The sequence below is a fragment of the Rana temporaria genome, chromosome 6, assembly GCF_905171775.1.
Source record: "Rana temporaria chromosome 6, aRanTem1.1, whole genome shotgun sequence".
Taxonomy (NCBI): domain Eukaryota; kingdom Metazoa; phylum Chordata; class Amphibia; order Anura; family Ranidae; genus Rana; species Rana temporaria.
The window spans coordinates 33,554,410-33,581,185 of NC_053494.1; the positions used below are offsets into that span (position 1 = coordinate 33,554,410).

Here is a 26,776-nt window from a genome sequence, read left to right on the forward strand (position 1 = left end):
CCCGCGCGCTCTTCCCCGCTATGCGCCGCCGAGGCGCTCTGTCTCTTTAAGAACCTTTAAAAAAAAGCGATATAAACCACGCCCCGCGGCAACGTCATCCGCAAGGCGACCGGAGGTGTTCTAGGCGGCAGGATGGCGGCCCTGCGTCACAGCGAACGCGACGGATTGTCTGATCTGAGGAAAGAGAAGCAGAGGAAGGCCGGGAAAATGTAAGTCACCCGCTCCGCCATCGGCCTCCATCCTCGGCGCCGCACCCAGCTGCGTGCCCGGGGGAGGCCGGACCGTGCAGGCCGGGCTCTGAGCAGTCTAAGGACGGGGATATTGCGGGGCTGAGCCTGGCTGCACTAGGCCGCACTCCTCTGTATGTATGCGGGGCCTGTGCCCGGCTGTGTAAAGAGAGGGCTCCGGGGCCCTGGTACTGGGCGGTGTACATCCACCGAGGGGGAAAAGAAGGGGGCACCACACACCTCTATACATAGAAATACATATGTGTGTATGGAGAGGTGTGGTCACATATCCTTGTCTCTCCTCTACACATAATATATATTACACATGCACTGTTACCAAAAGTATTGGGACACCTGCCTCTACACACACATGCACTGTAATGGCGTCCCAGTCTTAGTCTGTAGGGTTCAATATTGAGTTGGCCCATCCTTTGTACCTATAAAAGCTTTAACTCTTCTGGGAAGGCTGTCCACAAGGTTTAGGAGTGTCTATGGGAATGTTTGACCATTCTTCCAGAAACGCATTTGTGAGGTCAGGCATAAAAAAGGCCTGGCTCACAATCTGCGCGCTAATTCATCCCAAAGGTGTTCTATCGGGTTGAGGTCAGGACTCTGTGCAGGCCAATCAAGTTCCTCCACCCCACACTTGCTCATCCCTGTCTTTATGGACCTTGTTTTGTGCATGGGTCCAAATCATTTGATGGAGGGGGGATTATGATATGGGGTTGTTTTTCAGAGTTTGGGGCTGGCCCAAACGCTGCTTTTCTGCGCGGCTCATGCACAGTTCCACCTGGGCATTTCTCGATGGGGGGGCACTTCTTGACAGGACACTGTGTAGAGAGGGAGAACGGAAGGGGCTCAGGTAACTTAAAGCGGGAGTTCCGCGGGAAAACGTTTTTTTAAAGACGTTTTTGTAAAGCTGATGGTACAACGAAAATTGTACTCGCCAGTCTCCTAGTCGCAGCCGCTACCAGGACGATTTCCCCCAAATGTAGATTTTTATAAAATCTGATGATGGACATTGCCATCTTAACTGCTGGCACCGTGAATCCCTCCTGTATTATCTTCCGGGATGCGGTGTCTCCTGAGAATCCCAGGAGACGCGCCGTGTTTGAAATCTCGCGGTTCACGTGACTAGTCACAGCGGGGAGTGTCCTTTTCAGGACGCTGCCGGCTGTTGTCCTAGCAACTATGCAGTGTGACGGCGCGCCGTCAACACTGCATAGTTGCTAGGACAACGGCCGGCAGCGTCCTGAAAAGGACACTCCCCGCTGTGACTAGCCAGACCAGTCACGTGACCCGCGGGATTTCAAACACAGCGCGTCTCCTGGGATTCTCAGGACTCGCTCCCAGGAGACATAGCGCTGATCGGGGATTTTTCGAAACCACGCCCACTCCCGTGGGGAAATGTGAGTGACAGCTCACAAAAGGCCCTCATTCCAAGGTAAGGAGGCCTATTAAAAAAATAAAAAAAACGGATAGATACAGTACAATGGCTGCTGGTTTTAACAAGTAAAACTTGACAATTAGGGTGAACCACCGCTTTAAACAAGGATTTACAACCTTTAGGCCTCATTCACACTTCGGGCCGTTCGGGTCCGTTTGTCACGGACCTGAACAGCCGCTCCATGCATCGCTATGGAGCGTCGGATGTCAGCGGAGACATGTCCGCTGTCATCCGACCCGATCCGCTAAAAACAGACGTATGGGGGGCACGTCCCCATCCGTCCATGGCGGATCAGATCTGATGAAAACGGACATGCTGTCGGTTTTCATCAGATCGCTCCATAGAAGACAGCGGTGCCCGACAAGCCCCTCCCCGCTCAGTGAGCAGAGAGGAGCTTGTCATCCGTCGGCTCTGCGGACTGATCTCCCACTGAGCTGACGGGAGCAGGCGGACTCCGTAGCGACGGAGTCCGCCAAGTGTGAATGAGGCGAATAAGGGTTAAAGGAAACATTTTTTTTTTTCCTTTAACCACTTGAGACCCGCGCTATTGACAAAAGACGTCAACAGCGCGGTTCTCAGGTGCCAAGTGGACGTCATTTGAAATGCATTACCCGCGCGTGCCACTGGGGGGGGCGCGCGGCGGGTAACCACTGTGCCGCCGCATCGCTGGGGAGCTGATGCGTGTACCTGGCGGCCGCGATGTCCGCCGGGTATACGCGATCGTCGGTGACACAGCCGGTAACAGCAGGGACGTGGAGTTCTGTGTGTAAACACAGAGCTCCACGTCCTGTCAGGGAGAGAGGAGACCGATCTGTGTCTCTTGTACATAGGGACACAGCATCGGTCACCTCCCCCAGTCACCCCCCTCCCCCCACACAGTTAGAACACACCCAGGCTACACAGTTAACCCCTTCCTCACCCCCTAGTTTTAACCCCTTCCCTGCCAGTCACATTTATACAGTAATTGGTGCATTTTTATAGCACTGATCGCTGTATAAATGTGAATGGTCCCAAATTTGTGTTGAAAGTGTCCGATGCGTCCGCCGCAATATCGCAGTCCCAATAAAAATCGCAGATCCCTGCCATTACTAGTAAAACCAGTCGCTTATTGCGATTTTTTTTTTTTTTTTTTTTTTTTTTTTTTTTACAAAAATACGTCAAAATACATATCGGCCTTAACTGAAAAAAAAATTGGGATATTTATTATAGCAACAAGTAAAAAAAAATATATTTTTTTTAAATTGTCGCTCTTTTTTTGTTTATAGCGCAAAATATAAAAACCGCAGAGGTGATCAAATACCACCAAAATAAAGCTCTATTTGTGGGGAAAAAAAGGACGTAAATTTTGTTTGGGAGCCACGTCGCACGACTGCGCAAATGTCAGTTAAAGCGACGCAGTGCCGGAAGCTGAAATTTCGTCTGGGAACGAAGGGGGTTTATGTGCCCAGTAAGCAAGTGGTTAAAATAACAAACATGTTATACTTGCCTCCACTGTGCAGCTCGTTTTGCACAGAGTGGCCCCGATCCATGTCTTCTGGGGTCCCTCGGCGGCTGTCTCTGGTCCTCCCCGCAAGTACTCACCACAGTCATGCGAGAGCTCGCATGGTGGTGAGTCCTTGCGGGTGCGCCCCCCGTATCATAGCCGCACACTGTATCACTCGACCCCTTTCTGTTTCCAAATGTGACTGCGCACCAGTGCACAGAGCAAGGTCCATAAGCGAGTTTGGGGTGGAGGAACTTGACTGGCCTGCACAGAGTCCTGACCTCAACCCGATAGAACACCTTTGTGATGAATTAGCACGCAGATTGTGAGCCAGGCCTTCTCATCCAATATCGGTGCCTAACATCACAAATGCACTCTGGGAAGAATGGTCAAACATTCCCCTAGACACACTCCTAAACCTTGTGGACAGCCTTCTCAGAAGAGTTGAAGCTGTTATAGCTGTAAAGGGTGGAGAAACTCAATATTGGACCCTACAGACTAACGCTGGCCATACACTATACGGAAAATCGGTCCTTCAGACAGTCCATTTGTTTTTCGAACAGTTAATGGGCACAAAATCATTAATCGTTGGGATGTTTTTGAGCCGAAAAAATTGACAAGTTTGTAAATTTTCTGCTGAACGATAAATTGAAACGTTGCGTTTTCCCATCCGAACTTTCTGCACTAGGTAAATGTAAAATATACCAACCAATTATTTTTTATTTATGTCCACTGAACGATTTATAGGTCATTGCATGATGGCACTGTCGTTTGCGCTCACGTGCGGAACCTTCCTTTTTTCGAAAGGTCGTTGGGACGATTTTTCGTAGATTGTATGGCCAGCATAAGACTGGGATGTCATTTAAGTTCTCCCTCACATTTTTGTAAATTATTTATTGTATCTTTCCAAATGACAACACTGAAGAAATGACACTTTGCTACAATGTACAGTAGTGAGTGTACAGCTTGTATAACAGTGTAAATTTGCTGTCTCCTCAAAATAACTAAACACACAGCCATCAATGTCTAAACCGCTGGTAAAAAAAAAAAACGTGCGTACACCCCTAAGTGAAAATGTCCAAATTGGGCCCAAAGTGTCAATATTGTGTGGCCGCCATTATTTTCCAGCACTGCCTTAACCCTCTTGGGCATGGAGATCACCAGAGTTTCACAGGTTGCCACTGGAGTCCTCTTCCATTCCTCCATGATGATATCACGGAGCTGGTGGATGTTGGAGACCTTGCGCTCCTCCACCTTCCATTGGGATGCCCCACAGATGCTCAATAGGGTTTAGGTCTGGAGACATGCTTGGCCAGTCCATCACCTTTACCCTCAGATTCTTTAGTAAGGCAGTGGTTGTCTTGGAGGTGTGTTTGGGGTTGTTATGTTGGAATACTGCCCTGCGGCCCAGTCTCCGAAGAGAAGAGGATCATGCTCTGCTTCAGTATGTCACAGTACATGTTGGCATTCATGGTTCCCTCGAACTGAAGGTGCCGGTGTTCTGTCGGAAGGGCACTCCAGATTTCCTGATCAGCTGGCGTGACATCACCATGGCGCCATACAATGGAGAGGGCACTATTTGATAGAAAACTGACAGCACTCATGCAGCCCTAAGCCATGACACTCCCACCACCATGCTTGATTGAGGTTCTCCTCACCTGGTTGCCCCCACACACGCTTGACACCATCTGAACCAAATACGTTTATTTTGGTCTCATCAGACCACAGGACATGGTTCCAGTAGTCCATGTCCTTAGTCTGCTTGTCTTCAGCTAACTGTTTGTGGTCTTGTGCATCTTTAGAAGAGGCTTCCTTCTGGGACGACAGCCATGCAGACCAATTTGATGCAGTGTGCGGCATATGGTCTGAGCACAGACAGGTTGACCCCCTACCCCTTCAACCTCTGCAGCAATGCTGGCAGCACTCATATGACTATTTCCCAAAGACAACACCTGCATATTGAGCTGAGCACGTGCACTCAACTTCTTTGGGCGACCATGGCGAGGTCTGTTCTGAGTGGAACCTGTCCTGTTAAACCGCTGTATGGTCTTGACCACTGTGCTGCAGCTCGGTTTCGGGGTCTTGGCAATCTTCTTATAGCCTAGGCCATCTTTATGTAGAGCAACAATTCTTTTTTTTTTTCAGATCCTCAGAGAGTTCTTTGCTAATCGGACCCAATTTGATCATTTTCATTCAGGGGTGTACTCACCTTTGTTGCCAGTGGTTTAGACATTGATGGCTGTGTGGAGTTATTTTGAGGGGACAGCAAATTTACACTGTTATACAAGCTGTACACTCACTACTTTACATTGTAGCAAAGCTTCCTTTACCTTAGTGCAGTCCTCCTTCACTTACCTCATCCTTCCATTTTGCTTTTAGATGTCCTTATTTCTTCTGAGAAATCCTCACTTCCTGTTCTTCTGTCTGTAACTCCACACAGTAATGCCAGGCTTTCTCCCTGGTGTGGAGTGTCACGCTTGCCCCCTCCGTGGACTACAGGAGAGTCAGGACACCCACTAACACACAGAGAAAGGAGCTATCTGCAATGTAGAGAGCGTCCTGAATCTCCTGTAGTCCAAGGGAGGGGGCGAGCACGACACTCCACACCAGGGAGAAAGCCTCGCATTACTGTGTGGAGTTACAGACAGAACAGGAAGTGAGGATTTCTCAGAAGAAATAAGGACATTTAAAAGCAAAATGGAAGGATGAGGTAAGTGAAGGCGGACTGCACTAAGGTAAAGGAAGCTATTTAGGGATTTTTTTTTCTTTTTTTTACCTTTACAACCCCTTTAAGAGTACAAGACTTGGTATTAGAAGACTTTAATTGCGAAGAAGGCATTCGTCTTCTGGATTGTAGCTGCTGAGGATATAACATCCGGTGCAGCAACATTTTTAAAAAGCGTCAGGGAATTCTTTAGCAAATTTTTCAGCCCATTGAATTGAGCGGACTGCCCTAAACACGATGCACAAAACACACTCGAGCCTCGTACACACGATCCAATTGTTGGAAGGGGATTGTCTGTTGTACTAAAATCTTACCGTTGGTAGGCTCCTTCTGACAATTGTCCAACTTTACGGTAACAAATTGTTGGATGACGGGCTAGTAATTTTCAGTGGACAACGGTCTGTTGTCTGATTTATCGTATCGTCTGTACACAAGTCCGTCACACAAGTCGAAAGTACAGACGCCCATGTTTGGAATTAATGCTCACCAAACGTGAAATTAGCAGAAGGGGCCCAAAGGGTGGCGTTCAAGACTTTACATCCACTTTGAGAGTAAATTTGCGCCATAAATTGCACATTTTTGCATGCATGTTGAGGTGTGATTTTATACGCATTTGTTTTGCGCTGTGGGCTTGTATGCTTACATTTCCTTTTTTTTTTTTTTTGGATGTGTGCTTGTGCACTGAGTTTTGTTGTGCCTATCAGGGCTGTGGAGTCGGTAGATAAATGTTCCGACTCCTCAGTTTTATGTACTTCCGACTCCGACTCCTCTGTATTAATATGCGAATGTATTTTATAGATTCCTTGAGGGAAAGAAACGCAACCTACCACAGGACTACTGGCTGGGAAGCCAACAGTCTACTGTATTGCACAGTTTAAGCAAAAGACAAACACAATGAAAACAATCAAGTGGCTGGATAGTAGCAGCAGGCATAAACATCAGGAACAGGATCTTTACCAGTTCTAAAATACAAACCACATTATTTGGTTGTTTTAGAACAAAAACAAAGCTTATCTATAATGAACCAAAAACAAAATCTGCAAAACCTAGAAATGGTTTATATTAATCTTGAAATGTAGTTCTAGGCTTGGCAAATGCAAATCAATTCAATGTAGAGTTCTAAGGAAGAGAATTGCCTCTGCCAGATCCTCTTTCATAGAGCCTCTTAAGTCAGACTTTATTATTTTTAGGGCTGAAAATAATCTTTCGACACTGACTTGGGTGGGTGGCATTGCAGTAACTATTCTGGCCACATCACTAACGATCTCTGGATAAACAAGGATGGCTTCTTCAACAGTAAGTTTGGATGAGCGATCATACTTTTCAACTTCTTTTAGTGCTTTATAAAACTCCTGTTGGAATTTTTTTATTTGGACACTTACTGGTTCTCTAACATGCGTTCCCTGTAAAAGCAGAACACAACACTATGGAAAGTATAAGTATTGCAGCTCCTAATTGGCGTTGTGTGCCATATAGTGAAGCACATGAAAAGCGCGCTTCTTCACGGTCACTTAACGTGTTCGTTTTGCGGTTACGTGAGGCACTGCATGCATTGGTCTTTATTCTTACAGTAGAGAAGTCATTAATTAGAACTTTTTGTGAATTGGGACATTTAAACTTGCTTTTTTTTTTTTATTCCAATCTAAATTTAGTAGGAGTCGGTGCATTGTTTGCTGACTCCGACTCCAGGTACCCAAAATTTCCTCCGACTCCTCGACTCCGACTCCACAGCCCTGGTGTCTATGCACATTTGTCGCAAAAAAATGCAGCTTGCTGTACTTTTTCCTCCTGTTCTGCAATGGTGTGAACTATGCCCATTAGATAACCTAGATTTTGGACTGTATATGTAGTGGTAATACCTCCATAAATGCATCCCACTACACCTGGTGTCATTGGGCCCCTAACATTGTCTTCAGTGTTGATTGTTTGGAGGTGTGGGAGACACAATAGTTCTTCCTCAATACAAGCTCATCCAGTGTTTTGAGGCAAGCTTACAGTTCTACAATGTTTTGTAAGTACAGTAAATGGTCAGGAAAACACTTGGGGCTTGTTCACACTCTGCACTTGAAAAGACCTGTGTTTTTCTGCACGTGAAAAAATTCCTTTTTTTTTTCCCAATGGCACACCAAAAACCCTGGCCTGTTCATACAAGGGGGTTAAGAGGAGGGCAAAATGCAGCATATGCATATTTTTGTGCATCACACCATGAAGTGTCTGTCATTTTTCTTGCACATATAGTTGCATATACAGGATCCCTGGACTTCAAAAGATACCTTTTTTTTATTTTTATTTTTTGGTTTCTAATGAGAGTACAGATCATGGTGTCATCTGTCCACCTAAGCCAGCCAAAGAATACCTTGTGTGCATTGAAAAAAGGCTGATCCTGAATGACGGGAGATACTGTATGAACGAATCTTTGCTGTTGCTCGTCCCCAGCAGCCATTCCATTCTTCTTTGGATCAGCATTTGTGAGCTGACTCAAACAGTGAAAGGAAACCTGGAATTCTGGTTTAAAGTTGACCGTCAAGCAAACCACTGTATAGACAGATGACATGCATATAAAAGCGGTTTTACCTGCCAGGTATGTGCAATTCTGTCCATCAGTCCCAGGATTTTTTTTAGAGGTCTGTTAGACATCAAAGATGGGTTGGTTACCTAACTTTTCTCTGTCAGTTAGTGACCCTTTCAGGAGGTTAAAACAATTGCAGTGATGACCCTGCTCCACACTGTCAGGTGTGTGGACTAGACCCCCCCCCCCCCCCCCCCACGGGCCGACAACCCTACATCGCCATTGTGTCCTGCAGTGATTGGGTATCAGTGGTGAGTAGGGCCGAAACAATTAATCGATTATGAAATCAATTTTCATAATCGATTAATCGGCCAGTAACATAATGGGGTTAAAAAAAACTAAAATTAGCCCTCTATAGTACAAAAAAGCAAATCGCTACTGTAAATATTACTTTCACTGTCCCACAGTAAAAAAAAAAACTTACAGTAGCGATTATTTGCTCTTTTTGTACTTATTTTAGTTTTTTTTTAACTCCATTATGTTACTAAACATCTCAGGCCGGGGTCACACCTCTGTGGTTTTTGGTGCTTTTTGCAGAAACGCACTACAGTTCATTTACATGATTTCCTATGGGACTCGTTCACATCCATGAGTTTGTTTTTTTCAGCTGCTGCGTATTTGGAAAGGGCAAGGACTTTTTCACGCAAAACGGTGATATTTAGTTTTTTTTGGTTCAATATACTTTAATGGAGAAGCTGCAGAAAAGCATGTAATGTGTTTTTGCGGCGTTTTGTAATCCGCCCAAAAAAATTAAATGCATTTTTCTTTTTTTTTTAAAGGCTATTATACGATTAATCGAAACAATAATCGGCCAACTAATCGATTATGAAAATTGTTGGTTGCAGCCCTAATGGTGAGATCTGCCTGCTAGAGATTGGAAAAACTTGGCCTGTCTCCCCCATTGATTGCAGTCCCCCCTAACTTAAAGTGGTAGTAACCTGAAGCAATACAGAATTTACTGACAGGGAGAGCTTTTGTAACAGAAGAGACCCTGGTGGGTCAGTGGGTAATTTCTTCTGAGCCTCACATTGTGCAGTCCACTGGACTGCACAATGGCTACCATGCGCAGGGGTGACATTGCTGCTGCCTGGCCATTCAAGTGCCCGTAGAGTCCAAACCTGGAAGGACAACTGGGTGAAGATGGAAGCACTGGGGAAACGTGACCGTGCAGTGCTGGAGGGCTCCGTTCATAGGCAGGCTGTCCTAATGTACTGGTGTGAAGAGCATACTCGCATTTTATGACTTAAACCTGCAGGGGACTTATTTTTTTTTATATTAATTTACAATTGGGACTTTACTACTGCTTTTACATCTTTTTTGGACCTGCCAGCACAGAAATACTATATTTTTTCAATAGATGCAAATTTGAAGGCTTTGATCTCCAACTTTTCTGCTGAATCTCTATTCTTACAGTCAGGTGTGCAGATGGTTTCGTGATTGTTTCAGGCCAGCGGCTTGCTAAATCCAGCCATACACCAGACTGCGCAGATGGGTGATTCTCCCACTAAAGCTATTGTATTTTGACAGCAGTCATTCAAAATTCCCAAGCAATGTCTAAATCTGGATGCAGGCGGTCTTCGGTAACTTTTTTTTTTTTTTTTTTTACCCAACTGCTTCGTTTTGTTTTTTTTTTGTATTGAGGGACACCATATGGGAGAGTGCCAGTCACAACATGACCCCTTTAGAAACGGCACAATCTGCCCTTTCTAAAGCGTGCATGCGCCGTAGACATCAGCGCATGGCTTTATTGTAAATATCTCCTAACCATGGAGGTTTAGGAGATATTTATTCACATATATCAAAATTTATCAAAAAAAGGGGAAAATTGTGGGATCATAAATAGAATGAGTTGCGGCACAGCAAAAGAACATTGTTCTTTTGCTGTGCCGCAACTCATATTCTATTTATGATCCCACAATTTTCCCCTTTTTTTGATAAATTTTGATATATGTGAATAAATACTTTTTTACTACATTGTATCCCATTCGTCGAATTGAGCTGCCTAAAAACCCCACTTGGGAAATTTTCTCTTCTGTATTATAACGGGGTGAGCAGCATTTTTTCTCTCCACTTCATGTGTTCTGTCCCTTCTATACTGTAGAAGTATATGTAGGCTTCATTTGGAGAATGTAATTCCATTCAAAACCTGCGGGGGCCCTGAAGCAGTCAGCGGTGCCTCTGGCAAAGTTAACCCATTTCTACTGTAGAATGATTTACTAGAAAGGATGGCTCTGTCCATGGAGGTAATGGGAAATCCAGAGTTCTACTGTTTTGTTTGGAACATGACTGGAGGAAATCTTCCATTGGGGGGACACTTGTCTAATCAGACTTTCTTTGCCTTCTTCCAGAACATGAATTGAACTTTCTAGTGATGGGATGCAGATGCCAAAAAAAAACTCACGATTTAAAAAAATAAATATGCATTTTCATTCCAAATTGAAATGATAAAAAATGGTCATAGAATAACTTTAAAAACCAAAGCTAATTTCTTAAATGTGCTAGTTCAAAATGGGTTTATCCTGCATAACATTTGCTTTATACTATATGAGGCTACATAATGGTTCTTGATGTTTCTCTTGTGTAGGGCTCCCTCTCCTAGCAAGCGTAAAGAGCGGTCTGAGGACAGGTCTAAGGATCGGACTAAAGAAAAGGCTCCAGGAAAAGAAACGGCAGAGAAAGACCGTGGACGAGACAAGACCAGAAAGAGACGCAGCGCCTCCACTGGCAGTAGTAGCAGCAGGTACGTGGCATTACAAACCATTAGAAACTATACACCAAGGACCAAGCTACTTTCTACTTTTGCCGCTGTTGTACACTGCACATTAGTTGGTATAAAACGAAAGTTGCTTGCTTTTTGATGTTGCACGCTTCAAAACAAGTCGTGTTCTGCCAGTCTTATTTTAGGTTATTAGCTGATGTGTCACTTAATCTCAAAAGCATGTACATATTGTGTGGGTACCAAAACTTCACTGACTATAACATGCAGCTAATCAAAAATGGTCAAATTAAAGTATTCATGATGATTGTCAAAGGAGGTCAAGGCAAAGGCAACAGACAAGCATCATAAAATACGTGCCTATTGCCAGTATGCACGTACCTGAGTTTGACAGCTGTGCACTCGAGCATGTCTGGGATAATGACTTTCTTTCCTAGTCCGACACCATCTATGCTTAAACCTTAGCTCTGCTTTGACCAACTACTAGTTCTACTTGTTTTATTGATCAATACGCTACCCCTTTGTTCCAGAAGCTCCCGCTCCAGCTCCTCTTCAAGTTCATCATCCGGGTCCAGCTCAGGATCTAGTTCAGGTTCCAGCTCCTCATCTGCATCCAGCCGCTCTGGAAGTTCCAGCTCATCCCGCAGCTCAAGCTCTAGCAGCTCCTCTGGTTCTCCCAGTCCTTCTCGCCGAAGACATGACAACCGAAGGCGCTCACGCTCCAAGTATGTTTCCTTTTTTTCCGAAAGCTAAAAGGCTCTTGCATTTAAATAGTAAGAAGACGTAGTAATAAGGCCATGGAGTTTACGCTATAGAGGGTCCTTGGGTAGTTTAATAAAATAAAAAATTGATGTTTGTCTTCTGCCAGCATGGCACATTACTATGTAGTACGTAAACCAGGAGGGTATGCTATTTTAGTTCAGGTAGAGAATTTGTTGTACGTTAACTCACTTGCCACTGGCTTCATGTTTCATAGTAAACCTTTTTATTTGAAACTTCCTTTATCAGCCTCTTGATATAGGCCAATCTGCTCCAGCAGCATGTATTGTTAGAGGGGTGGTAAATACATTCAGTAAACCTGTTATGAGATTAATGTGCAGGCTGCCATTGCTGACCTCTTCTTTTGAAAATGCTTCATGCCTACCCTATTGCATACTTGTTTGCAGTCAGACTCATGTTGGCTAGAAAGCAGCTTCATCGCCCGTATTTGTCTTGTAGGTTTACATGAAACTTTTTAATACAGCCATTCTGATTAAGAGCCCACGTGACAACTGCTTTTTGGTTGTCAAAGATTTCTCAATGCATGCCATATTGGTAGAATAACACTCGTTTTATTTCTTGCAGATCCAAACAGCCAAAACGCGATGAGAAGGAGAGGAAAAGGCGAAGTCCCAGTCCGCGGCCCACCAAAGTTCACATTGGGAGGCTGACAAGAAATGTTACCAAGGTTAGCTTTGTTTAATAATGTTCTGGTTATTAGGCTTGAGTTGTTGAACACATTCAGGCTTATTCAGTAAAGCTGTACAAAGCGCAATGATGCCCCGAGTACATAAACCGATTTAGGTAGGTTTGCTGAGAGTTGCATTAAACTTTTGCTTCATGAAGAGAGATTTTTTTTTGGCTCATTCGTCTTTAAAGTAAACATCTGCTTTACCAAACTTGCATTCGCTTCACGCCCTATTCTTTCAGAAGCAAGGAGGGGGTGCCCTATGCAAGTGGCAATTTGGAGCTTACACGGCTCTTATTGACCATTTCCTCTTCCCTCATGTGATAGTGCTGGGTGTCTGAATTTCCATTCACTAAACCCCATCATGGTTTTTACATTTCTGCACTGCCATTTATTCTTGAATAACAGCACCCCAACACACCTTGCTAACGACTGTGCATTGCGTCACACCACAACAAACGTTAATGCACTACTGTTCATTGCGTTGCACTGTGTTAAAAAAATACAATTGTATGTTATTGTGAGTTGGTGTGATGGGCTTGCCAATAAAATTAATGCACACGCATTACTACACACAACAGTGTGAACCCAGCCTTGGCATGTAGAACTCTGGGAAAGTCACGTTGCTTCCCTGGCAGTGCAAAAGCAACAACCCTTGCAGTTGCTCATAAAGTGAACTTTGCCTTAAATGAGCAGAAATCCTGATCTGATGCTGTGTAATTGTCATATTTTACAGTTCTTATTTTTGTATTATGCTTAATATTTCTGTTTTCCCCAGGACCACATTCTAGAGATCTTTTCCACCTATGGGAAGATTAAAATGATCGACATGCCAGTAGACCGCTGTCACCCGCACCTTAATAAGGGTTATGCCTATGTGGAGTTTGAGGCAGCAGATGAAGCAGACAAGGCCCTAAAACACATGGATGGAGGTAAACCAGCAAATTTGTTTTAGACATTCCGTAACGCTACAATCATGTAAGCAAACTATGGCAAGGTGAAAGGGTCTCCATTGCAAGTAGCAGTGCTATACTAAAACTGTATTAAACCCAAAAACAAAAAAATCATTAATTTGCAACTCGCCAGTTCTTGGATATGGTGACTGCATTGGGTTTTCTCTTTTGGCTTTCTTTTTTCCTTTTAATAAGTGATATATTTCAACTTTAACAGATCAAGCTGTCCAGACAAAGTAGCAGTTAGAGAGTTGAGACAAACCATTTACCACTGGCAGGGGAGCTTGCAATGGTCAGCTTTTATTCATATGTAAAACCTTTATTCTAAACTAAATAAAACTTTTTCTTGTGGAAAAAAAAAAACGAAATAAAACTTTGCTCTAACTTCTAAAAAAGTGCTGGAGTTCAAAATTTTTTAGTCAAGTACATCTAAATCTGCTAGTCTAACACTACCCTCTCCAGACTGACAATGCTGCTATCCTAAGGTGTCTGCTGTACTGCATCCAAAATGCAGACACCCTTAGGCCCCTTTCAGACGTTCGCTCAGTCTGTCCGTTCATTACAAGTCCGTTAACGGACTTGTAATGAATCCCTATGGGGACGCGTCCCTTAGCGGATGGAGCATCCGCGTCAGTCGGGTTCCGCTTTTCCGAACGGAAGAAACCCTATTTTTCTTCCGTTCGGCGGAACGGACCAGATGCAGATGGACCGTCTGCATCCGGTCCCCCATAGGGGAGAGCAGAGACAGGGTGGTCCCTGCACTGTGTGCGGGGACCGCCCTATCCGCCGACAGCTCAGCGGGGATCCCCGCTGAGCCTTGGCGGACACACGGAGCGGACCGAGAAACGGTCTGCTCCGTGTGAAAGAGCCCTAAGGCAGAAATATATTTGTTTTTTAAAGACCTGACATGGTTAATCTAAAGGCTCATGTGTAATCTCACATTTCAAAAATTCTGTCGCTGTTCTAAAGTCCTTATATTTTGGATATAGCTTTGTTTTAGTGTGTGTGTGTGTGTGTGTGTGTGTGTGTGTGTGTTTTTTTATATATATTATATATCATGGACACGTTGATGGATACATGTGCTGGCTGCTTGTCTATTTTCGAGTAAACATTTACTAATTCCTCCAGTTAAGCACATTTAAACTTTTTTTTTTTTTTTTTAATTGACCTTCCAGGACAGATTGATGGGCAGGAGATCACAGCTTCGGCAGTCCTTACACCTTTACGTATGAGGGCGGCACCCCGAAGATTCAGCCCTCCTCGTCGGATGTTACCGCCTCCCCCTATGTGGCGTCGGTCTCCCCCACGGATGAGAAGGAGGTAGTGCATCTTTTCTGCAGGCTCTGAGAACTAACGGCAATCTGCACCCCTGCAGATTATTCTGACTGTCCTTACTGTTCCCAATCTACCTTCTTTGCTTTCCTTTTAGTGCTTCAGGATATTAAGTGGAATTTTATAGGTCCAGTCTGTTGATCAACCCTCAGCTTTTTTTATATGAAAATGTCTTCGTAATGTGCTGTCTCTGTGTAGGGCTTTGGATCTGCAAGTCTTGGCCAAACTTGACCCTGGCAAAAGCCCCTTACGAACCATTGCTTTGAAACCACATTCTGTATTTGTCTGTCCTTTCTGTTGTGTAATTCTGCCTTTCCCCTAACTCGCTGACATTTTCAAAAGCTTTTTTTTTTCTATATATATATATATATATATATATATATATATATATATATATATATATATATATATATATATATATATATATATATATATATATATATATATATATATATATATATATATATATATTGCAATCATATGGTATTTACCTTGTATATAATGCATGTAAAGGTTGTGTTCTGCAGACCTGGATTTGGAGTAAAATCAGTGACTACCAGCTAGGAATGTGTGTAATTGTATTATGGTTTTACTGAACAATGTTGTATATATTTTTGTTTGAAGGAACGATGAAACTGCAATGTTGAAACACTGTTGCTACAAAAAAAGCCAAAACCAAGAGGTTATAATACTTGCCTCAGGTGGTGGGTTGTCTTTGGGAGCTGAAGGATGGCTAGTCCCCTTTTGCGCTCTGGGCCCATCTGCTAGAATCTACATAATTACTTGTAGTTATGCAGGGGCTAGTTAATGGAGCCACAGAGCACTGATGGACCAGTCCGCCAACACACTTGAAAGTTTCTTCATCTGCCATAGTTTTTGATGACTGAAGCTCCAAGTCACTGCCCACCAGAAATACAAGTACCCCATCCTTTTTTGTAGCAACATCTTAACACATTTACTTTGGCTTTTTTTTTATACAACATAGCCACATATTTATATATCCCAATTCCTAAAATTTTGGAGCAGACTGACTTTACCTACCTAGGTGGATGCAGCATCGCTCCCCCGGCGCCTGTACACTGAGAACCGAGCAATCGAACACCGCTGATCGCTCAGTTCTCACAGCTCCCCAAGCACTTACTGAAGCGATGGTCTGGAGGGAGAAGCCGTCTCAGGCACTGAGCTGGGTACCGGTCCAGGGATCTGGGTGGATTCCAACTCTATGATCGTGGTGATGCCAGAGCCTGGACAGACTCTTCAGCCTGCTCTCTGCTGAAAATGTGTCACAGAAGTGCAAAACTAACTGCAATCCTGTGATCCACAGCCAAAGCTTGTTTGGCTGTACTTCTCCTTTAATAAACATAATGGAGTGTCTGGCTGTGAGAAAAGCACTTTCTGTATGGTCTAGTATACTGTATTTTCACCTTTTTTTGAGGCTGGTTCAGTCTGCACTGAACTCGGATACCAGTTTTGGAAATTTCTATTTTTTTGCAAACCTCCCAGTGATCAAGTTTAATAGTTCTTCTCGGGAGCCTTGGTAACAGGCAGAATTTATTGTGTTCTTAGATTTGGGGATACTCTTTGTGAGAATTTTGGGAAGAATGCAGTTCAGCAATAAAGTGTAAAGCCTGCCCCCCCCCCCCCGGTCTTGCAGCTGTATTTAGTCGGTCTTAAGCCAGCCATAGATGGTGCAATTTTCTGGCAACCATGGGTTGTAGGAAAGAAAATTGCTCCCTTCACCCATCAACAGTCTGTGTTGATGAGGGAATCCCTCCAGCAGAACTGGGAAAAATATAAAATGAGCGCAATCTCAAACACACCTAAAGTGCATAAATATAAGTCACTGATACAGCGAGCAGTGTGTGTACCTATTGACGTGTCTCAAACAATAAAGTGCAATAATATTGAGCTTTATCAAACAGCTCCAGAAGAGCGAATGCTCTGTATGCAAGTGAAAATGAAAAGACCAAAACTAAAACAACTCTTCAAATAAGTGATAGTCCAAAGTAAGTGCAATGAATGAAATGTCTTCACATGCTTCAATCCACAATAAAGTGCTTCAAATGCAGATCTTCCTGATAGATGAGCTCACAGAGCGCTTACCTCAATAAATGAGTCAATCGGCTTTCAATGGCTATGTACCAGCTTCCTGAGCAAATAATGTCTTTAATGTGTATCTTCCTGATACTGACAATAGCTTGTGACGGTCTTCATAAAAATGGAGGCTCACAGAGGGATCAGGTATTCATCAGGCAAGCGGAGAAAAGAAACTCCCATCGTGAAGTACGCAAGAATGAGTACATTTTAATAAAGTAAAATGTATGTATAAATCCAGGCAGGGATAAAATAGGCATCCAAACGGACGGTCTCCATGTCACTTCCGGTCACGTGAGTTGTTCCTTGCACGTGTCGTCTCATCACGTGACTTCATCAAAGGACTGATGAACTAGAAGCTCAAACCTTGACTGTCTGCATAGGGTAGGCATCGGCTTGGCTGACTTGAACCCAAGCCCTCTTCCCCTCCCATTTAACAATCCAATATTGGGGCTTTGCAACAAGCCTTTTTTTGCAATAGGGTGGAGGAAGGTGTTGTGACCAAGGAGCGAAACACGATAAATCCTTTGCTATCTGGACACAGGATAGGACTCCCTGAAAATGTTTGATTTAAAGGGAACCGCTGGGCAAGTTTTGGTACATGCTTCAGTCATTTAGTGTGACAATATTTTCTTTAACTGTTGGCGCTTTACAGTGGCTAAAGGATTTTGCTCTTGCATAGTGAGGCAAATTGTAAGGACCATGCTAGACTAGTGATCAGTCACTCACCAGCAGCAGGATCGCTAAACGGAGCACTCTGCCTTCTTATACAATCTTGAGCCCTTACTGGCTACATTACAGAATCTCCCTTGCCATTAAAATAGTGACATGTGATGCATCATAATAGAAAGTGTACAGATATAGGAGGACTGAAGCCATGGCTCTGCCCTGAATCTTGTCTGTTCCCAGCAGTAAAAGGTACAGTGACGGTCCTCTGCAAAGCCACATTTCCTCTGAGATTAGCTACACAGGTGTGCAATATAGTTCCAGCGCAAGCCTGTTGGCTTTTTATTGTGGTTAATTTAAAGAATAGTTTAGGGCAGTGGTCATCAACCCTGCCCTACAGGGCCCACTAACAGGCCAGGTTTTATGTATTACCATGAGGAGATGCAGTCTAGAATACTGCAATCACTGAGCAGCAAATGATATCACCTGTGATGTATTTCAGTTATCTTGCAAACCTGGCCTGTTAGTGGGCCCTGTAGGGCAGGGTTGATGACCACTGGTTTAGGGTATAAATAAGTGAACCCATGTGCTGTCCCTCACCCGCCTGATGATCTATTGAGTAAACGCAGAATGTCTCAAGAGATGTTTGGGGCTTTTCACTGCTGTGAAATGGGTAGAGCGGAGCTGCATCTTCAGTCTTTTAGCAGGGATTCGGGCACACACGTGTACCTCCCAGCTCTTGGCATATGAAGATGGTGCCATGTACAAGCCAGAGCAGATGATAGCCTCTGGGCATCTGATCTGAGGTTTGTGTTTACATATCTTTGGAGTAGGCTGGTAATGGGGCTTATTGGTTTGATTTTTAGATCTGCAGTTACACGAATATAACATCTTTCTTTATTGAAAAGGCATCATGTTTTACTTTCTGATTGTGTGTCTGTGGTCATGTCAGTCTCTCCCCATTGATCTACACTTTGGGAAACCTGTACCCATTTTTGTGGTTCAGTCGATAACACTGTGTTCCCTCCTCAGGTCCCGTTCCCCCCGCCGCCGTTCCCCTGTACGCCGACGCTCACGATCCCCTGCACGCCGCCGTCATCGCAGCCGTTCCAGTTCCAATTCATCACGGTGAAGCATCATCTCCCTCTGTCACCGCTCCCTCCCCATCGGACTACCACAACAAGATATGGACTGTGTTCTCTAGACAGTACTGCCTCCTTGAGGACTCTTATTTTAGGGCAACACAACCATATAATGTTTTCTAGGACTTGTAAAGGCTTTTGTGAAATGGACTGGACTAAAGGGCTTGGCAGCATGCTTAATTTACTGCTAAAATTGTCTTTGAAACCTGATTATGTGAAACTTGCTGTAAAGGTAATCCCATTACCAAGATTTGTCCTATTGTCGGTCTTGCAAAACTCTTTGTACAACCTGTGAACAGGGTTAATTTTTAAATACTATTTAAATTTCTTTTGGTTTCAATTTGTCCAAGACCTTGTGGGTGTAATATCACTATAATGCAAAGTTCTGGTAAGCAGACCTAATACAATGGTTCTTGAGAAAGGCAGCTCTGTCCAAAAAACAGGGCTTCTGGGCGAAGCCGCATCTAAATGGTTGACCTGTAAGTGAATTCATTTAAAGGACTGCTGTATGAGAATGGCTTTGCCTGGAAGATTTTAATTTTTGGATAGGGTTATTTAATTGTGGATGAAAAAAAAAAAAAGTACCAGCCCATGACTTTATTTAGTATTCAATGTTTAAGCTCCAGGAAAGATGAGGGGGATGTTTGATTGCTACTACTCAACTTCCATTGCAGATTGTGAAGCGTTTACTGTTGTTTGAGAGAAAAGGGAGCTGTTAGGAATGCTCACTTATGGAGTACCTGTGGCAACATGTCCCATTACAATTCCATCTTGTGGCAGTTGATTTCAGATAAGGGCTCAGACATCACGCAACCTTCTGTTGATGAGTTAAGTACTGAAAATAAACCAGCATCTGGGTTAATTTTCCTTTTAAAGGGGTTGTAAAGGTTCGTCTTTTATTTTCTAAATGGGTTCCTTTAAAGCTAGTGCATTGTTGGTTCACCAACCTTTTCTTCAAATTTCCCTTATAAATGTGTTTTTTTTTTTTCTTTGAATTTCTCACTTCCTGTTTGTCCTCGGTAAGCTTTCCACCATCATCCGAGCGGTGGAAAGTCATTTAGAACAGCTTACTGAGGAGGAACAGGAAGTGAGAAATTCAGACAAGGGGGAAAAAAACATTTAGAAGGGAAATCGAAGGAAAAGGTAAGTGAACCAACAATGCACTAGTTTAAAGGAACCTATTTAGGAAATAAACAAACCTTTACAAACCCTTTAAGGCCATCACATGTATATGATCTCACCTCCGCAGTCCCCTTGAACCCTAGGTTTACACTGATGCTGTGTGGGAACCACGTGTAATTCAGACAGGAATCGCACCAAGGTCCTGTTCAAATCACATGCGATTATTTGCAGTTCGATTTGAGCCCATTCATTTTGTATGACTCAAATCGCAGCACACGAAGAAGGTGCATGCACCTTATTTTTGCAGCACTGGAATCGGATCGTATGGATGTTCACACCCATGTGATCCGATTCAGCCAATCGCACTGCGTTTTGCAAACCATTTTTGGTGTGTTTAACATTGACACCTGGAGTGGTTCGCATAAACGAATTGTGATTGAGTGTGGGAAACACTAATTGTTGCGAATCCCACGTAGCATCAGTGTATACCAGGACAGTCACTAGACCTCCAGACTGTTTGAAGTGACATGCAGTTTTGGTTTTGTACAGAACTGTCCACCCCAACCCCTTGTTGCCATATTGCCAAATGTCACCGACAGATGGTGGTGGCTTTTTAAAGTGCAGCGGTCTTCAAGTTTGGGGGGGATGAGGGGACATTGTTTTTACCACCTGGAGGTTTTCCATATGGTTAAGCTTTTCGCCTTTTCCTGTTTAAGGACACTAGGACATTGTAAAAATAAGAATGATAATGTCAGACAGATGGTTTACTGTCTAGGGGCATTACTACCAATATTAATCTCCCTCTTTTCACCCCCCAGACATGGAGAGCTCTACTGTTCGACCAAAGCATGCCCATGCAGTGCGAGTCCTTTGCTTGTGTGTCCTCCGGGGAGCACAGCATTTTGTAGGCTCATCAGACACTGTCCTGACAATTCACTGGACCAATTTTTACGAAATGATAAAATAAAGAAGCCTTTTATAGAAGCAAAGGTACTAAGCTTTCTTTCCCTAGGAACACTAAAAAAACAAATTCCCTTGACCTGACTGGAGGCTTGAGTTGTGCAGGGTGTGGTTACTGTAGTAAGTAAATCTCCTAATACTGAACCAGTACTTTGGGTAGAGTGATTATTGTCCCCTCCCCAATTGTGAGATTTCCCATCATGTCCTTTTCTGGTTACCACGTATTAACTAGGACATGAAATTAAGAAAAATCTCCCAACCAGGATGCAGAAAAAAGTTTTTGTTTTTTTTTGGAGAGGTTAACCATCCTGTCCTTGTGACCAGAGCAAGAAGTGAAGGAAAACCTCCCCTCCCAATGTGGACTCCAGACAACAATGGAGACCCATCAGAAGTGCTAACCTTTCCTTTCTCCCTACAATGCAAAACATTGAAGTTTTGGCTGGAATGCAGATCACATTCTTATAGTTCGTCAAAGTAAACTTTTTACATTTTCTGCATTACATTTCAATAAGTGACTCCTCCACGAACCCATCAACTTTGTTATAGAAGCCCTGTTTTGTTTTATCTTGTTTTATTCCAAGAAAACCGCAGCAGCAAAAGTCCATCCTTTGAAAGGTCCCAAGGGAATCAAGCCTGGAGTCTGACAAGTTCCCTTAAAGTGCTAGTACTTGGAAGGAGGCTACACCAGAAAGTCCCCCTAAACCTGGGTTTGTTGTCTGCCATGTGTTCAGCCTGTACTGTACATAGTTTACATGGCAGCAAATGGGTGAATCGTTCCATTGTGTCCAGAATTTCCTATAGATTTGACACATGAACATGTACAGTTGATATTTTACATTTGTTTTATTTTTATTTTGTAGTGTTTTAAGGATTTTTTTAATGTCTGTTCCATACCTGTAAACTGCAAACATTGGATTAAACGGACATGATTTACTGAGTGTTTTCATTTGAATTTTTTGGTATATGGCGAATACTCTGCGCCAAATTAATATGTAAAAGAATAAATTGAATAATTAAGCTGCTCCCCTAGAAGAGTGATGTGCTCCTAGTGATCTATGAAAAGTAAAGGGGGCGCTAGTATGTGATTGAATAGCAACAGGGATTAATAAGTTCAAACTCACTTTAACAAATACACCCTAGTTGATCAACCAATAAGTAAAAGTATAATCATGAGCAAATCAATGGGAAACATACATTAACCACTTAAGCCCCGGACCAAAATGCAGGTAAAGGACCAGGCCCCTGTTTGCGATTCGGCACTGCGTCGCTTTAACTGACAATTGTGCGACGTGGCTCCCAAACAAAATTGGCGTCCTTTTTTCCCCAGAAATAGAGCTTTCTTTTGGTGGTATTTGATCACCTCTGCGACAATTTTGAAAAAAAATGCAATATTTTTTTACTTTTTGCTATAATAAATATCCCCCAAAAATATATTAAATTGTTTTTTTTCCCTCAGTTTAGGCCGATACGTATTCTTCTACAAAAATATTTACAAAATGGGCGATAGTTTTATTGCATTTTTATTAATTATTTATTTTTTACTACTAATGGCGGGCGATCAGCTTTTTTTTTATTTTTATTTTTTGGGAGTTAACCACAGGGGGCGCTGAAGGGGTTATGTTTCACCTAGTGTGTGTTTACAACTAAGGGGGTGTGGCTGTAGGAGGGACGTCATCGATTGTGTCTCCCTATAAAGGGGATGACACGATCGATATATATTCTACATATTTTTGGTAAATATCGCCCTAACCTGAAAGCTGGCTTTTCACACTAAACATGCTGGGGGCCCAAAGACCGGCCAAGAACTGCCCCTGGTGAGGACGGCACTGGAACCTTTGGACAAGTAAGGCCATTTTCACACTGGGCGGATCAGTAATGATCCGCCACGTGAACCTCCGCTTGCTCAGCGGGGATCGCTCCGTTGATCCCTGCTGAGCCGGCGGATGACAGGGCGGTCCCCGCACACTGCAGGGACCGCCCTGTCTTTTCTCCGCTCTCCCCTATGGGGGGATCGGATAAACACAGACCGTCTGTCCGTGTTCATCCGATCCGCCAGACGGATGGAAAAGTAGGTTTTTCCTCCGTCACACTTTGGCGGGTCGGATGTCAGCGGGAATGTCACCGCTGACCTCCGCGGCTCCATAGAGGAGCACGGAGCGCCTGTTCAGGTCCGCCTAAAAAACTGTGAGGCGGACCTGAACGGGCCGCCCGTGTGAAAGAGCCCTTAGTGCATGAAAAACATCCTAAGATTGAGCCCATAATCATTTCTTTAAGACTAGCGTGATTGTTTTGTTTAATGTATGTTTTACCTGGTTTACATCACTTGATTAATCGCTGGAGTCCCTAATTTATGTACACTATAATTATACAGTGAAACCTCGGATTGCAAGTAACACGGTTAACGAGCATTTCGCAATACGAGCTCTGCATTTGAAAAAATCCTAACTATTTGAAAAAATCCTAAACGAGCAGGGTTCAGGCCAAAGCGATGTGCAGTACCGTGTTTTTGCCTGAGGTGGGGGGGGCGCCGTTCGGAAATGCTTGAAAAGACACAGAAATACTCAGTTTCCGAGGTTTGCCAAGGTCAGCCGAGGTGTCCTCTGGCCTTTCCGGCTGTTTCCATGGCTCTCCGGCGCCCCTCGCTTCTGGCCGCATGCGGTATTGCATTCCATTGAAGTATAATTATTTTCGTTTTCCATTGACTTCCATGGGGAAACTCGCTTTGATATGCGAGTACTTTGGATTACAAGCATTCTCCTGGAACGGATTATGCTCATAATCCGAGGTTCCACTGTATTTACTTTTATTGATGTAACTACTCAGTTTTTTTGGGTTGTGTTTTGTTTGTACAGTTTGTATTGTCTCAACGTTGTTTGCATATAAAAAAAAAAGATCGGATTTAAGAAAAAAAAACTGCTCAGGGCATGGTATTTTTTCCGCAAATTCTTTATTTATAAACAAAGAGAGAACATACAATTGGCAGAGGAATTCAATGATGATGGGACCCAAACAGGAATACAGTGTCATATAAATACATTCTCAATGCCCGATGATGAGCGGTATTTATTAAGACTAGTAAGGTCACATCACAGGACATTTTTATTTATCTCCGCTCTTCTCAAGACCTCCTACTGTCAAGCTCCCATGCTCGTCTCCAGGATTTCTCCAGAGCCTCTCCCATCCTCTGGAACTCACTACCTCAACCTGTCCGGCTATCCCCTACTCTTGCTACCTTCAGGCGATCCCTGAAAACTCACCTCTTCAGGGAAGCCTATCACATCTCCAACTAATCTTTTACCACTTCCATCAGTTCATTCCCCACAGTTACAACCTTTTGTACCACCTGCCCCACCCTATTAGATTGTAAGCTCTTCTGAGCAGGGCCCTCTTGATCCTCTTGTATTTTATTGTATTGTAACTATATTGTCTCCCTTTTATATTGTAAAGCGCTGCGTAAACTGTTGGCGCTATATAAATCCTGTATAATAATAATAAATCTTCAAGGCAGTGTATTTAAGGTTTCATGGACATGTGCTGTTTGGCCCATGTCTGTCGAATCCTAGCGTTTGTGGGCACCTGGGAGACAGATGCAGTAGCCTGTCATACACGGTGGCAGTACTGAGTGGTACTTGCATTTAGCGTCATATGCCTGGAAAGTGGGCAGTCATAGATTTTGCCAGGGTGCTGGCCATAGGTGTGCGCAGCCTATTGCATTAGGGTGTGCACCCCAAAGCTCAAACATATTTGCATGTGTAGCGGTGGACGGTGTCAGTAGGGCAGTGGACAGTGTTGGTAGTTTTATTATTTTTATTATATATTTATTTTAGGAGCCCCATTAGGGTGCTTTGATGAAATATCAGGGGTCTATTTCTGTGCGTTACTGCACACTTAACGCAGTATGTTTCTGTGCATTACTGCATGTTTAACGCAGTATATTCCAGTGTGTTGCTGCACATTTAATGCAGCATATTTCTGTGCATTAGTGCACGTTTAACATTGTATATTTCGGTGTGTTATGTGCTGTTTAATGCTGTATTTTCCTTTGCATTAGTGCACGTTTAACGCAGTATATTTCAATGCAATCTGCACCACACAGGGTGATAAGGGTGTGCCCAGGCACACCTGGCACACCCTGTGCGCACGCCTATGGTGCTGGCAATGAGACTGGACGCTGTACCGGTGCCTGAAAAACATAGTTTTGACAGACAGGCTACATGCACATGGGCAATTTGGCCTCTAATACTTTTTGTATAGTACCAAACACATGATCGGCACCTCACAAATAATAAAAACGAAATATTTTATATATATAATTTTTTTAAAATCCATAACGGTATTGTACAGTATTAACTGCTATTGTTTAAAATTCTGAGAAGCTAAAAAAAAAAAACTATTCTCACAACATAGCAAATCATTCTTCACACTGAACTGCAAGACTCAAATTCCATTCCAAAAAGTTACAGTATATGCAGACTTTGTATTTCATCTAAATGCAATACACAAGTACTACACTGCATTTTGATGTTTCATACATTTTCTCATCTTACAATCACTGTATATATAATTTTATGTTTAAAAAAATCCATATTCTATCAACATAAAGAAAAAAAAACACATTAAAAGGAATAATCTAACGTTCAACCCTCTATTGACGAATACATGCCACATATTTCCGTATCATATGTAATACAACATACGTCAGTACCTCATGATGGACTAGCTACAGCAGGTAAAATAAGTATTGAACACGTTACCATTTTTCTAGGTAAATATATTTGTAAAGCTTCTTGTGAAAAAAAAATATATTTGTAAGAGCCGGTTCACACTGGGGCGACTCGTCAGGCGTCAGGAGTCGCGTCCCTTTCTATGCAATAGAACCGTTCTAAAAGGAGCGACGCAAGTTCTTGTACGACTTCGGGGGCGGCTCGGGGCGACTTGCATTGACTTCTATACAGAAGTCATTTTGCTAATCGCCTCTGAAGTCGTCTTCAGGACGCCTTGCAGAGTCGCCCCCGAAGTCGTGCCGCCGCAGTGTGAACTGGTTCTAAAGGTGCTATTGGTGTGAAATGTTCACCACATGTCGGTAAGAGCCGGTTCACACAGGGGCGACCTGTCAGGCGACTCAGCCTCCTGACAAGTCGTGGTCCGCAGTAGTCAAGGGAACCATTCTAATAGGAGCGACACAAGTCGCTCCGACTTAGAAAAAGGTTCCTGTACGACTTTGGGAGCGACTTGGGGTGACTTGCATTGACTTCAATACAGAAGTAATTTTGCAAGTTGCCTCTCAAGTCGCCTTGCCGAGTCGCCCCAAAAGTCGTGCCGCCTGTGTGTGAACCGGCTCTAACAGCCCATGCAATACATAAATACAAAGAAATAATAAAATGGAATGACACAGGGAAAAAAAAGTATTGAACTCATGAAGAAACAGGTGCAAAAAGGCATGGAAAGCCAAGACACCAGTTGAAATCGATCAGTAATTAGAAAGCAATCCTGCCCCTTGTCAGTGCAAATTAATCAACTCAGTCTTTTTCCCAAGGTGTCACAGAAGAAACATCTCATGATGGGTGAAAGCAAAGAGCTCTCTCAAGACCTTCACAACCTTATTGTTGAAAAACATACTGATGGCATTGGTTATAGAAAGATTTCTAAAAGCTCCAAATGTTCCAGTGAGCACTGTTGGGGCCATAATTCGGAAGTAAAAGAACATAATTTCACCATAAACCAGCTACAACCAGGTGCTTCTCGCAAGATTTTATGACAGAGGAGTGAAAACAATTATCAGAATTGGTTTCTTTGTATGTATGGATTGCATGAGTTGTTACCAAAATGTGGTGAAAATTATATGTCAAAAGCACCTTTAGAAATATATTTACCTGGAAAATGGTCACTTGTT

General features: G+C 43.3%; 1 protein-coding gene across 2 annotated transcripts; it reads left to right on the plus strand.

Annotated features, from left to right (window-relative positions):
• The first annotated feature begins 84 nt into the window (after nt 1-84).
• On the plus strand, nt 85-19,230 carry RNPS1 (RNA binding protein with serine rich domain 1). 2 transcript variants are annotated; one of them, XM_040356630.1, is made up of 7 exons: nt 85-209; nt 11,036-11,191; nt 11,698-11,892; nt 12,512-12,614; nt 13,393-13,546; nt 14,743-14,887; nt 18,692-19,230. In XM_040356630.1, exons 1-7 carry the CDS (start codon nt 133-135, stop codon nt 18,789-18,791), a joined length of 930 nt encoding a protein of 309 aa, XP_040212564.1. In that variant the 5' UTR covers nt 85-132; the 3' UTR covers nt 18,792-19,230. The 2 variants fall into 2 exon arrangements, with proteins under 2 accessions (XP_040212564.1, XP_040212565.1); XM_040356631.1 differs by having other exon boundaries at nt 86-209; nt 11,701-11,892.
• Nucleotides 19,231-26,776: the final 7,546 nt, after the last annotated feature.